The sequence below is a fragment of the Panthera leo genome, chromosome B1 (genome assembly GCF_018350215.1).
Source record: "Panthera leo isolate Ple1 chromosome B1, P.leo_Ple1_pat1.1, whole genome shotgun sequence".
Classification (NCBI taxonomy): domain Eukaryota; kingdom Metazoa; phylum Chordata; class Mammalia; order Carnivora; family Felidae; genus Panthera; species Panthera leo.
This window is the reverse complement of record NC_056682.1, coordinates 167,393,350-167,409,016: the sequence shown is the minus strand read 5'-3', so window position 1 is coordinate 167,409,016 and position 15,667 is coordinate 167,393,350. Positions and strand designations below refer to the sequence as shown.

The window sequence follows — 15,667 nt, the reverse complement described above, 5'->3', positions numbered from 1 at the left end:
GTCATTTAAAGACCATCTGTAACACTTAAGGTTATTGTAACTGCATTACCTGTAATTAAAGGAGCATATTTTATTTTAAATGTTATATTTATTTTTAATTTTTATTGTTAATACATTTCAATCACATTTCAATTAAGGTATGCTTAATTATGTTAAATAATGTTCTTCTAGGTGCAAACAAAATATGCAGAAGGGAGCATTTTTTATTCCCCAAGGAGTGACTAAGAAATTATAGGTAGAATCATTGCCTTTTCACTTAGATCTCCCCAAATGCATGATGGCAACAAACAAAAATAAATGCAGGCTCAATACAACTATTAATGTTGGAATCTCTCAGATGTGTGTATTCAGTTTCACTTCTGGAAATAAAATTTAGATGGCATTTGTTTATTATAAGCTTTATTTGAATTAAAGATAGAAAACAATATAGTTTTATTTGCAGTTTAATGATGCAAGTTGTTAATGGCAATCTAAAATAGTTTACAGTAATTCCTTTTATATATACTTTATCATGTTATCTTTTTAGACATATAAGTAAGGAATAAAGCTAATCATTTATGAAGTTTAACAATAATCAGAAAATTGTCTTCAAAAGAATTTCCTTAAGAGTGTTGCTAGGTATAAAGTTCATAATTGCCAAAATACTTATTAAAAGCATGAACCCAAGTCATTAAATAAAAATAAGAGCACATTTGTAAAAAAAGTGCTGTAGAAGGTGGTGCACAAAAATCATGCACTTATACATACTTTCCAAAAGGACGTAAACTGTACTTTTAGGCACTGTCATTTCTTCAGATTTTCTGTTCCAACAATATACAGCAGGACTTTTCATGTCCAGATGCCACTGCAGGAAGGGGACTAAGGCAACCACGTGCAGAAAAGCTTGTGTGTAATGCACAGAAAATACAAAGATTACATTCCAAAACTAAAGGTTTGCAATGATTTTTTGATACCTGAAAGGTGGAGTGTCTTTATGTGATTAAAAAATAAAATTCTTGAGAATGCCACCAGATTCATATGAATGATACTTGATGTATATTCTTCACATTTAAAATGACTTGAAATTTTTAAACAGACATTTCATTTCTGCACTGTTTTATAGAGTGGCTGTGTGGCTTCTGTACTTTACAATAACAGCTATTTGTGAGAGCCAACTACTTCTCCTAAACCTTAGTATAAAATGGACACATTGTAAATATGGAATGTTTAACATATAGGTATTGGACTTCAAAAATGACAGTCTTCAAAAAATCCCCATGTTTTATCATATTGCATAGCTGAAAATTCATCTACTTATAAAAGTGTTCTGTTCATTCAAGCAGAATTTTGCTCCAATCTCCTTCAATTTCCTTCTTTCATACTGTATAGTGGATCCACAAGTTTATTGTGCACATGCATTAAACCTTAAAGAAAAAAAGCACAGTTCTAGTTTTATTTTTAATTTTGAATTATATCTCATTTACTTTAGAAACTAGAAGAGTTTATAAGACACAATAAGTATATCATTTCCTGTCTGATACAGAATAAAGTTTTATTGAAAAATGAAAATAGAAGTGTTCTATAATGGTTAGTTGTAACTACCTAGCAAACAGCAATTTACAGTATTTATGGAGCTGTATATCTAGGATGTGTACAGATTCTTTGGGAGTAACCGGAAGTAGAAGCAGTTCTTGTCTTCAGAGCTTCAGTATGGCAAAAATCACAAATGTGAATACTGACTTGATGAATACACTTTAATTGTATCTGTAAGTGTGTTGAATTTGATCCTCTGGCATTTCCTCTACCAGACTCCAGCTAGGGACAGAACTGTTGTTACACTAGGATAGTATTACCCTATTCCTTCATCTGGAAAATTATTTTCCATTATTTTGGCGTGTGTGTTTACAGTAATAAGCCACACTGAAGGAAGTTAGTGAAAAAAAATCCAAGGTACTATTAAAAAGTTGGACAATCCAGGGGCGCCTAGGTGGCTCGGTCGGTTAAGCATCCGACTTTGGCTCAGGTCATGATCTCACGGTTCGTGGGTTTGAGCCCCGCGTTGGGCTCTGTGCTGACAGCTCAGAGCCTGGAGCCTGTTTCAGATTCTGTGTCTCCCTCTCTTTCTGCCCCTTCCCCACTTGCACTCTGTCTCTGTCTCAAAAATAAATAAACGTTTAAAAAAAAAGTTGGACAATCCATATTTAAACGTTAACAAAAGAGTTAAACTTAGAATACAAGAAAAAATAGAGCAGTCAGTACTGAGCCATCTCTGACTCCCAAGTGCTGAGAATTGGAAGCTGCCCACCTGGCAGAAATCAAGTACAGCCCCAACTCTTAGGATGTAACAGAGCTAGAGACGGTTCAAGGAGTCTTTGAATCTCCCACATTAATATACAAATGTGTGTGAGCATGTGTGCATTTTTTTCTGAGGACAGTCTCTTCACCAGATTTTCAAAGTGGCCCATGACCCAGAAAGTGAAGAGCCATGACATGAACCCTGGTTTTTCTTTTTGCTCTTAACCCCTACCTTCCATTTTGCTTTAAAATTTTTGGAGTATAATCTGCCTGGCTGGCTCAGTTGGGAAGAGCAGGTGAGTATTGATTTCAGGGTTTAGTTCAAGCCATACGTTGGGTGTAGAGATTAAAAAAAAAAAAGTATAATCTAGCCCTGTTTTATCAATACACTTTAATGGTTCTCTGTTCTATTAACAGGAACTTTTTCTGCTGCTTTGTTAGCTCTTCCTTACATTTGTGCTATTGCTTTTGCCATTTCCTCCCAATCTAAATGCTACTATCCATTTTCTGGGGCTTTGAATCCTATCAAGTTAGAAGTTAAACTATGCTATTTAACTCTTTCTCCTTATTTAATATCCTTTGGACTTCATGGGGTTATTTATAGAATTCACTGCTTAGATGGTTTCATAGTCTTGTGTTCTCCCATCTATCTACCTATCCGACTATCCACCATTTATCAAATGCCTCCAGTATACCAAGCAAACTTCTAGACAGTGAAATCATGCAGTGAAAAAAACTTAAGTCCCCACCTCTATGGAGCTTTTATTTTAATGAAATACATTTTATTTTCTCAAATCACTTAATGAGCCAACTTTTTATGATACTGAGTCACCTACTTGCAGATAGGGATACTTGTTACATTTCTTTTTGCTAACACTATGGGAGACTATGTATTTGAAGGCACTTAAGCCCCTTGGCTGATGACACTAATTGGTAAATATACTTTTATGTTTACCAAAAATATACACTAAAAGGTAATGTGTATAGTGCAGAAGAAATATTTGCTAATAAAAACTATCAGATGATATCTCCTATTTAAAATAGGATTTAACTGAAAAGTTTAATTCAACAACCAATATGTAAAGAGCAGTAAAATGGGGACTAGAGAAAGCCAGGAGGAGAGGGAACAATAAAGACAAAGGTAATTTTAGCCACTTTGTTCAGAAGATGTATTCTCTTATGGAGAAGTAGCTATAATAAGGTTCATTCTACTTGATACAATTCATCTATCATTTACTTACAGCTTTGATCATGGAGATAATACATTAGAGACTTAAAACACAAAACAAAATAAAAGTTCAACTCTATAAGATTTAACTATATATTGGCTGTAACTTTTAAACTTAAGGCTGTTTCCAAACTAGAAATTATTTTGAAAATTTTATTACTTGCATTTTGGAGGACACAAAGAATTTACTATGACCTAAGGTTAACCTGACAACTTTCAATACAAGAATTTGATAGAAACAAACCATTGCTATTTAAATCACTAACAGACAAAAATAAATTGAATACTAAAACGTATAGACTTCCTGACATGTTGCCAGAAGAAGTGAAATGTCATAGATTCTAAATGTCAGTTTTATGGTTTTGGCTCAATCTGAACTCATTCAACCTCTGTCAATCTATTGGAGCAGGGCCTACAAAGGATGAAGCCAAAAAAATGTTCACTATGATGATGATGTCTTGAAAATACATTCTCTTAACATAAAATAAGTTTTATATAAAATTAGCAAAAACAAATCAGAAAACATTCAATATTAAACTATATTTTCCTGTGATTTACCGCTATCTTTTAAAAGGTATACCTGTATACTGAAATAAACTTCCATTAACTAATGATTTTTATTTTAGATGCAGTTAACCTAGATTTTCATAGAGAGCTAAATAATTAGAACCCTTTTAGGCACTTTTTAGTGATGGTAGAAGAAAGAGTAGTGATGTGAACACAATACGAAGAATTATAGACGGTAACCACAAGATTCATATTCTCCAGTACATCTTGAAGTGATAGAATAACTCAATGAAGATATGGAAAATATATAAAACTACATTTGAATATGCATAAATCTATGAATATTCAGTTCTACCCTGTATTAAAATACCGTACTATGAAATGAGGTCTGATATAATCAGCCTGAACAAGATCTCAATTCCATTTTTCTCCATATTGGAGGCACACTGACTGAGGCTGATACCCTGAACCTCTTCAGAAATATATGCAGCTCCCCTGAGGTACAAAATACAGTGTCTTCAAAAGAGCAGTGCAGTGATTTTCTCATAGTCTACACTTCAAGATGTTTCAGAAGAACTTAATCTGATAGATGAATTAAAAGAACAAAATATATATAATCACCTACCTCCTGTCTGTTTTAAATTACCTTTAAAATAGGTCGGAAGCAATTATTTTAGTATGAAAACTAAAATTGCTTTTGGAAGCAGTTGTTATAGTATGAAAACAACCCAAACAAACAGAAATATGGTTTAGATAGCCAATTTATACCTATTCTATGAGGCAGCGTAAGAGTGGACAAAAGCCTAGACTCCAGATAAGCGTGGTATCACTTAACCCGCTCTACCCACATACAAACTGACTTTGGGTGACAATATCTATATTAAGCCTGTGAACTCATCTATAAATGGGATTATATAAGAGTATCCACTTCATAGAATTGTGCAAATTAAGTAAATCAAGTATAATCCATTTAGAATAGTGACTGGTCATTTAATTATTATAGGCTATTGAGTATTTCATTAAATATTTGCTTCACATAAAATGTAAACTTTTTCTATAAAAAACAAATGGAGAAAGTCTGATAAGCACAGGGGTTTGAGGATTGCTGGTATATTAAAATATGAGAATGTTAAAAAGAATCTCCTTAAAACCGGCATTAAATAAAATATGTGGATAATGGGGATTCCTCCTGTTAATTTTTTCAAGGAGTCTAGTATTTGTAATGAAATCCAAAAGACTACATACATGGGTAAAACTCCATCCAAGAGCTCTGTCATATTCACAACTCATGACAGATATTTCTGCTTTTACCTGCTAACTTATTAAACAGAAATTTTTCAGTTTAATTTGATATCTGTGTGGCTTGGCAAAAAAAAAGTAATTTTGATGAAAATATAAATACTGGCAATAATAAGGAAATGTTTAAGTGAATTATGATACATCTACTTGACTATTATATAGTCATTAAATTTACTTTTGAAGATTATTTAGTAAAATAGGAAAATGCTCACAACAGTTAAGTACAAATAGAAACCATATAAACATCAAAATTGTGTTTGTTTACTGTTCATCCAACTTCCATCATTTGTGCATCACCTTCAAGATTTCTGCCACATTCACACATTTACATGAACTATAGAGTTAATTTAAAAATTTCCTTTAAATTGACATAAGTTACATACTATATTTCATGAATGAGACACTGAAGACTATAAGACACACATTATTTTATGTACCATTAAGAAAAAAAATGCTACCAGTAACTGACAGTGACACGAATTTTAAACACATCCCAGTTTCAGACAAAACAGATGAAAAAAGATGTCTTAGAGGCAATAAAATATGGTAACTTCTTTAGCCCTGTCAAAGCAATTATATTCATGAAATATAGGTTTGATTGGTTCAGTATATTTTTCCTAATACATGTTAAATAAATACCTAGTTACTAGCGTAAGAAAATTAAAAATACATATTCATTCATGTAATAACAGTATTACACATAACTACATACTTTGTGAATTACTGACATGTGTGTGTCTCTATATATATGACCAGTTATATTTTCGTATCAGCTACAGGTACTTTATAAAGAGCACCTATTTATACAGCTTTTCATGTGTATATGTGGAATTCACTCTTAAGCAGAGAACGGGTTCTAAACAGTATAGTCCTTGAAAACCTGTTAAATCACCCATTACATCAAGCACTTGTGGTTTCATGTATAAAACCTGGTACAGCAAGGTTTAAGAATTACTGAACTAGACTGCAGGAAGAGTCAAAAGGAAAATCTACATGCAGAAGTCTGGGCAGTCAAACCCTGCTTACTTGCAGAGTTTATTCCATACTGTTGACACAGAACCATTATAACTACATGGGAATAATTTGAATTTGTGAAGATTAGATGAGATAGTGGGTGACCCAACCTATCTGCTGATTAGGTTCCATTTTAAACATAGCTTGGCGAGGAAGATGGAACAGGGAAACAATGGAAAAATCAGAACATATATACATTTCCTTTTGGGTTATCTAATTTTGCATATACAATTATGAAAGTAAATATTTTATTAAATTTGGATTCAAGAAAAATATTGTTCACTGAAAATACAGATTGAAGAGATTCTCTTCATGAAAAAAATAGGAAAATATTCTGAAAGCAACTATTATCTGCAGTGAGACTTTTCTATTTTCCTTAAAAAAAAAAACAAAAAAAAAACTGGCTAGTGTGTTGGTAAAAAGCCAGTTTTCAATAGGCACAGTGCAGGATGTAACTCCACAGTCTCATTAGGTTTTAACTGTCATCTATAATGGAACGTTCTCACAATCTGCTTCTGAAATTTCAATGCTCACCTTTAAAGTATTTCACAGTTTTAACTCTTAATTCTAAAGTAGCATCTTCATCACACACAAAAATAGTTCGGGGATGCTGCTGGAAAGCGGAAACAGTCCACATGTGATTTACTCCTTCTTCTATTGCTTTGTAGAGAGCAAATGCCTTGTGTGCACCTGTTATGAGGATCATTACCTGGAAAATCATGACCATTACATATTAATTCTTAAAACATGTTTCAAATGACGAAAAAGCTTTTTTTTTTTTTTAAGAAACAAAGATGCTAGCACCAATATTCTTCTGAAGGCAAAACAAAAATAAATAGCTACATATTTCTTCACAGTTCAAGAGTTTTATTTCTGTTCAAGATAAAAGGAAAGCATAAACTGTATCTCTCTTCTGGTATGAAAGTAAAATAGTATCTTATTATAGAGTATTGCTGAATATACCATAATGCATAGTTATTAATACATTAAATACTGACGTGCAGAAGAGACCTGGGAGAATGAAGAAGAAAGGAAAGGGCTGTTTTGCAAAAGCAGAATTACAAGTCAGCAAAGAATTTATATAACCAAGAATGATATACCAATTGCTCTAGTCCAGACAAGCAATACAGTAGATATTACTTTGAAAGTAAGAGAAAGAAGCCTAAAGACTATTTCATTGAACATGTGCTATCTAAAGTTGTCTTGAAACAAAAACTAGATTTAAAAAAAGGATTAGGGATCTACTGAAATGCAAGAACTGCCCTTCAGGCACACATGACTGAGAATACCCTTATGAACTATAGAAAATCCAAGCTCTTGGTCCCCAATTCCTACAACCTATAATTCAAAGAACATGTGCAAATGAAAGTGGCTATGCATCAGAATGAATCCCTACCATTTTTAGCACTAAATCAATCCTATTTTGTAAGTTAATCTAAACAATATATGTAATCTTTTAAACATGACTTTTTCTCACTGGAATGGTTAACTAAAAAATGAATATTAAGGTGGTTTTAATTCAAAAATATTGTAACAACATAAAAATTCTGCTTTGCCTATTTTAAAACCACACTTCTAAACTAGGAAGAAATTAAAGATTAATGAAACAGATACTATACTTATTTTATCAAGATTTAATACTTTTCATTTTGAAGCTATACATACTCATTACTATTAGAGCCCATGAACTGAGAGATATGTATGAATTTCTACAAATGTTCTTACTGAGATTTCTTGTTCTTAAGTATAAAGATCTAGGCTAGTGGAAAATTCATCACATAAAAGCTTTTGTTTTTTTAAACAAAAACTGTATTTGATATAACAAGGTAAGCATAACACAGATTAACAGATTTGTTAATTAGTTTTCCCTGCTGGATATTAACCAGTGTTTTGTACTGTTTTGTTTCTTAAGAGTAATATATGTGTTATAGAGGCATTAAAAAAAATACAGGTTCTTTGTTTCATCCTGTCTTTCAATTTATGATCTTTGGAGTTAGGACCCAGGAACCAGGGTCCCCTAAGTGATTATTAAGCAATCTGGCAGAAGTCCTTAGACTAACACCTGAGAAGTCTCTACCAAGTTTCTTTCATGCTTTCTTAAATCTAGTGATTACAGCATAAAGGATACTTTCTCAAGTTTTATTTTAAGACACCGTCAAAATATGATTTGGTGGTTACAAAGTTCAAACACTGAACTTAGCACTTTCCTTGAATTACCTCATTTATCTCCTCAAAACAACAGCATGAGATACTGTTCTTATTCACATTTTACAGAAAATGAAATAGAAGCACAGATATTCTGTAACTTGCCCAATATTCCTGTAAGACTAAGATATAAACAAGTCTTATTCCAGGGTCTATATCCTTAACTACATTAGATTGTCTCTTGAGAAATAAGGAAACTGTTAAAAAGTCTGCCAATTAGACAATATGAGCTAACTGTCATTACTGAAGCAAATAATGTAAAATAGTAATGGGAGAAGTGGCAACAAATTTCTATGTTGAATGTATACTGTGAAAAAACAAAGACAAACATTTACCAATGAGTAAGGGTAAATACACAGTATTATGAAAAGAGTGAAATGAAAGGAAGCTGCTGAACGTCCGGTGTGGGATGAAGAATTACTCATTAGTGTGTGTGCAAGCCTAAGACATACATAACTTTTAACTGAGAATTAAGAAATATCTAGAAGAAATGAAAAAAATATTGCTCTCGGAATGTAATTTGATGGTGGTATGTGATTAGTTTTACTCTACGCACTCCAGTATTCTCAAGGAAAGTATTTCTCACATGAAAAAGCTTTAGAGTAGCTCCTATCTGAAACCAAGTCTTTAAAGATAAGCAGGAAAGCTCCACACAGGGGGCATGTCAGACAGTTATGGGGTGGTCAGTAAAAAGCTAGAAATTTGATAAGGCTGGAGTATAGGAAAATGAAAGGAAATGCTTGAACACTGGTAGAGATCTGATAATACAGAATCTTTTTATGGCAGAGAGGCTAGGCTTCATTTTTTGATAGAATAATAGGGCATCAGAGACTCTTAATTACATAGGTAAGTAATAAACTGAACTATGGTTTTGAAAAAAATAATTCAGAGTGTAACACACAGAACGTGATAAAGAATGGATATAGCCATGATTTAGAATGGGTTTGCAATAATTCTTGAAAAAACTGATATAGGCTTAATAGGCAGTGGTGATGGAGGGAGGGCAGGATCCTTATTTACCTTTAAGTAGTTTATTAAATAGTTGGAATTTGGTGACTCATTAGATGTAGAGAAGATGCTGAGAATGACCCACGTTTCAAGCTCAGATAATCTTCATGGTGAGTGCTGTTATTCACCAAGAGAGGGAATATTCAGAAGGGAAAGGCAAATTTGGTAGAAAGATAAATTTAAATTTTGGACAGTGTAAGTATATAAGGAGTCTTTAAACATCTCGATGTCAGCTAGAAGTTGGAAATATGAAACTTGAACCTTCAGAAAGTTAAGATAAAGATATGTATTATTATTACTGTACTGAGAGTACTTTATCTTTTTGGAATAGTAATAAAACTACAGAAAGAAGGTTACAAAGAGTTACTGCTGTTGACTTATTAAAAAAAAAAAAAAAAAAAAAGTCTTGCTCTAAAGCATGGAGAGTGGATATACAGTTCCAGGATGAAACCCTAGGGAACAACAATATTCAAGACGCAGATGAAGGAAGAACAGCCTGGGAAGCAGACTGAGAAGGAATGCTCAGAAAGAAAGAAGAATGCTAGAGTTTTATGATGGAAGGAATGGTCAACAGTCGTAGATGATGAAAAGACACTCAGTTGGACCAGAACTGCAGAGAAGATGCCAGTTTTAGCAATGAAGAAATCATTGGTGACGTCAGTGATTTATAGTAAAGCAACAAAATCAAAAGCAGATTCTTAAGTTTTATTAGTTTTTCTTATGTCATCTTAAGAATAAATATCTAAAGCATTACAATAATATATAACAAATATAAATGTTACAACGGTGAAAAAAATTTATCTTTTCTTTTGAAATTACCTTTAGAACATATGACAATATCTTTAAATATACCTCAGTAAAAACAAATTTGAATCCTTTGAAGGCAGATTTAGCTTTTGACAAAGAGCCAAAAGTCAATAAAAATCAGATCTGATGGTTCAAGTAAATAACCAAGCTGTGGATAGAACTAACCTTGTCTAACATGAATCATGAACATAATGCATTAAAACTATTTCCCAAAGTTATTAAATACTTATTATATTGCGGGCATTGTAAGGTACTAGATATATATGACCTATAAACTCACAGGATTGTAAGTTAGTAAGAAAAAAGATATTAAACCAGTAAACATACAAGAACAATCAGAAATTGTGAAAAGTGCAAATAAAGGAAAAGAACAATGGTCTGAGAGAAAATAGAAAAAAGTAACTCTGATTATGAGGATTATGGTTAAGAAAGGGGTTTATGAATGTTGAAAACTGCAAGGTGCCATTTCAGCTAAGCAAAGTCCAGAGTAGAGCATTTCACACACACCATTAGTGTGAAGGCCTCAAGCCAAGGAAAGAGTGATAAAGTAGTGAAGGGTGTGGTTCCTTATCTAGTTGACAATTCCCAATCTTAAAGAAACCTGTAATAACTTCCAGGGTGTCACCTCCAGGGTGTGTACAGAGGTCTTCATTAACTGAGTTGCCAAAATGAGGCTGCTTAGTGATGAACTAATTAACCACTAAGGAATTTACTTTCCTATTCAAATGTACTTTCCATTTAACAGTAGCATCTGCCCCATACATTGATTCAAAGTTCTACTAAGTGTATTTTTAAATTTTTTTTAATTTTTTTTTACATTTATTTATTTATTTTTGAGAGACAGAGAAAGAGCACAAAGCAGGAGATGGGCAGAGAGAAGGAGACACAGAATTAGAAGCAGGCTCCAGGCTCTGAGCTGTCAGCACAGAGCCTGACACAGGGCTCGAACTCACAAACTGCGAGATCGTGACCCGAGCCGAAGTCGGACGCTTAATCGATTGAGCCACCCAGGCGCCCTTAAGTGTATTTTTTTAAATATTTTATTTTTAAGTAATCTCTACACCCAACGTGGGGCTTGCACTCACAACCCTGAGACTAGAGTCGCATGCTCTACTGACCAAGCCAGTCAGGCACTCCTTAAATGTATTTGTTCTTAATGAAACTGAAATTGAAGAGCAGCTTACATCACAGCTAATACCACTGGCAAATGAAAATCTGTACACATTAAGCTCCTTAAAATTAAACGTAAGAAAATCATTAAGTACCATGACATGATATTTATTTCAAAAGAATGCTATAAAAATCAAAGTACTAAGGCTCCTGGGAAAATAATAGAGTCCTACAATAGTTCTGCCATAATGATTTATAATCATGCTGGGAGTGAAAATTGTGAGGTGAGTGAGTGGCATCATAAAATCTTGTTGGAAAAACTGACCAAAAGAAAATCAATACTTGAACAACCCTCTGGTCATTCTAAGAATTAAAGTAAGTACGTTATAACTTTCATCTTATTAAATGGAAGAAATCTATTTGTATAACTTTCATATTTTAGAAATACAATTGCTCTAAAATCTTTTTTCAACTTATAAAATTTCAATCCTTAAAAGGCCTTTCTTCATATAGTGGAAGTGATAACTTCCACATGAAAAACTACATTTTGAATGACAGTTCCTAGGTGTACGTTAAAGTCTAGACATATTTACATTAAGATCATTTACTTACTCATCATAACTTTTCTGTACACTTTACTCAAAACCTATCCCATCTTGTTGCCACAAAAGAAAGGAATTTCCATATAATGTAGCCACTTAGAATCATGAGCTGACTATAATTTTTTCTGTTATTCTCAGGGAAGGAAATGAAAGCCCAATTAAAAATTAAAAAATTAGGGGGCGCCTGGTGGCTCAGTTGGTTAAGTGTCTGACTCTTGATTTTGGCTCAGGTCATGATCTTGCAGTTTGTGGGTGCAAGCCCATGTCAGGCTCTGTGTAGACAGTACAGAGACTGCTTAGGATTCTCTCTCTCAAAATAAATACACTTTAAAAAACATGATGGTTCTTTTAAAAAAAAATTACAAAGGAGGGAAGGTCTGTGCAGAGTTCTTGTCTTTTTAAGTATACCAAATTTAGAACAGATCCAGCCTTAGACGGGTTCTTTTTCTGTTGGAAACTAACTGGCTATCCTCCTACAGTCAAGATGTACTTTACACTGAATTATCCCAAGCCTCCAAAATTATCTACAGCCTAGGGCTGTAACTAGCCTCATAGTCCTTTCACCAGATTATTTCACTTAGAAACAGACCATTTGATCAGTATAATTTTAGAAACTCAAACTGTAACGCAAGGAATAGGCACATGAAGCAGTACTCCAAAAGGGATGGTACCTAATTCTTAGTTTACATAAGCTACAAAAACTTAATTTAGTTAAATTTTAAACACTGCAATGAGACTTACACAAGCTACTGAAAGCTAGATAACAATTTACATTGTGAATAGGATGTAACCAAAATATCACTTATTTGGTGCTGTTATTTCCTACAAAATCTATAGACATCAAAGAATATTTAATTCTTACTTCTCTTGCATCCATCACTGTCCCCACGCCAACTGTTAGAGCCATAGTTGGCACCTTCGATAAATCTCCATCAAAATATTTAGCATTTGCCAAAATGGTGTCCATCGCTAGAGTCTTTAATCTTGTCCTTGACACTAAACTGGATCCTGGCTCATTGAAAGCGATATGGCCATCTGGACCAATTCCTTTTAAAAGAAGTATACATACACATATACACATAAAGTAAATAAGGTTTCCCAAAGTTCAAGTTGTTTTAAAGAGCAAAGTCATAAACACGCTCACCTTGTTTTATTTGATAGCCGAATATCTAATGCTGCATGAAAATATTTGTTCCTGTATTTGATTCAACAAGTATTTCAAAGTTTTCCACATGCTTAGCACTGAGCAAGAATGAATGTAATAGCAGTAAAATTAAGTATTACCTTATATCAGCATAACACTTCACAGTTTATAAAGCATTTTTGCATCTCAACAACACATATTTAAAAATCTTTAAGATAGTCTTACTAGGCCTATTTATTTGCCTCATCTCCCCAACCTGTTTTTGAGCTCAAAAGAAAATTCTGGGGGTGCCTGGGTGGCTCAGTTGTTTTGAGGGTCTGACTTCAACTCAAGTCATGATCTCACTGTTCGAGAGTTCGGGCCCCACATCAGAGGCTCGCTGCTGTCAGCACAGAGCCCGCTTAGGATGCTTTGTCTCTGTCTCTGCCCTTCTCCCGCTTGCACTCTCTCAAAAAAAAACAAAGAAACTCTGGCATTCAAGGGTAATACATGACTTATTCAAGATAACAATTTAGTAAATACTGAGACAAAACTGAAATCTAAATCTTCTGATGCCTAACACAGTGGTGTTTAATACTTTAACTTGGCTTGGTTCTAGTCTAGATGGGGCAATTAACTACTGGACCTCCCTGTAGCAGTTTCCTCACTTACAAAAATGTCTAGAACGGATAATACTGGGCAGTAGTTTGCTTCAGACTTTTTTGACTAGAAATATATATGACACTGCAATCTAGTAATACACATGTAAACACATAAACACAAACCAAAGTAATTAAAAACAAGAACGCATGAAACAATACTTACCCCTGCTAGGAGCCATTCTATTTAATTCTATTTCATTAGCAAAACACACAAAAGGGAAATGCTAAATGTGAATGACTATATTGATTTCATGACTTAATAATGGGTGACAACTACAACTTGAAAACACTGCTTTAAACAGACATACTGACAGTTCTAATATTCTAGGATCGCCTCTAAATAATAGATGGGAACATGACATTCTTTATTTGAATGAAACTGGAAGTATATCTTTTTGTAAAATGAAGAATCTCTATAGCATGAATAAATCAAGTTTTACACATGGGTACTCTAATAGATTTCTGACAACCTCAATGAAAAAATAAACTCATACGTTCTGAGTCAAAATATTTGTTACATTTATATTTTCATATTAACTTTAATGATAGATATGTGTATTTTACTGACTCTTAACCTACAAGTCTAACCAATTTCTCCCAGATTACAACAAAGCAAAAATGACAACAAATAACCTGGTTTTGATGGAAGAAATGAAATCTAAGGGAGCAGATATAAGCTACCAAAGCACTACATTCTAGAAATTTTTAATGTGGTGACCTAAAGTCTGACCTACATGTCAGTGACCTACATGTAGTGACCTACATGTGGTTAATATGTATGGACTTTTTCCATTAGTGTATATCTGCTTGTTAATAAAATTTTTAAATTAAAAATATGAATTTCTCTCTAGATTGGTAAAATTGTTCTGTTTCTCCTCTTAAGTGTACATCGGTGCAAATATTTACATTTTTCTATTTATGTATAAAGAAGAAAGGATAGAACCATGAAAATAAAAGTTCCAGAAAAAATAGGAAGTCCTCAAGGATCAACACCAGTGTTGTCAGTGGTGATGTGGGTCATACAAAAGTGTACAGTACGGCTGAAATTATCAGTAGTGTCAATACAGCCCCTTACTAACCAACAGTAACTATCAGAAATTGAGCTTCCTGATATATTTTAAAAGTGTTCAGAATGTTTCATAAAGCTTTATAAAACTTTCTTTAAAATAATCATGAAATGTAACAACCATGGCAAATTCTCAGTATTTAAGTCAACCTAATACATTAGCACCTTTATGAAATATCTCTAAAACCTCAGGATCTAGATTACATGCCTTTCCTATGTCCCTAAAGTTCTGTGGGGTAGAATGTAAATTTCACTGGAGTAAGGACTCTCTCTATAACCTTACTTACTTACTTAATTACTGTATCCTTACCTCTTAGAACAATACAGGACACATAGGAGGCCCTCAATAAATAATGGCTGAAGAGATGAACAGATGGTTGCTATTCTTTGGTATGCTCAGTATACTTTCTCCCTCCTCCTCCTACACTGCTCTGCTTCCCTCACAATGGAGGGGACCTTAATCTACTCTATATCTCTCTGAGGGAGGATGACTGTGGTCTAGTGATAAATACTTGTCCCCAGCTGAAACAATCAGAATTTCGCTCAGGAAATTCTGAAAATTGAGCAAGGATGCAGAAAAGAAAAAAGGTATCTAGAGCTGAGGTATTTGATGATAGCACTGCAGGAGAGGGTCCATGAGTTCCTACTTTGAAGATCTCAGGCTCCTTCATTCTTGTTCTTCCAAAGACTTGGCTGTTTCAACCCGTCTCCAAATTCTGTGAGTTAGCCTAGAATCATTCCAATGAATTCACTTTTGGTCCC

General features: G+C 33.6%; 1 protein-coding gene across 3 annotated transcripts in view; it reads right to left on the bottom strand.

The window, feature by feature from the left end:
- Positions 1-442: 442 nt before the first annotated feature.
- The window catches only part of GNPDA2 (glucosamine-6-phosphate deaminase 2), a 30,537-nt gene continuing 15,312 nt past the window's right edge, over positions 443-15,667 (bottom strand). For all 3 annotated transcript variants that reach the window (XM_042936476.1, XM_042936478.1, XM_042936477.1), the window contains exons 5-7: positions 12,917-13,101; positions 6,857-7,031; positions 443-1,403 (exon numbers count right to left, since the gene is read on the bottom strand). In XM_042936476.1, the coding sequence (XP_042792410.1) occupies positions 1,342-1,403; positions 6,857-7,031; positions 12,917-13,101 (422 nt within the window). In that variant the 3' untranslated portion in view covers positions 443-1,341. The remainder of the gene's footprint in view (positions 1,404-6,856; positions 7,032-12,916; positions 13,102-15,667) is intronic.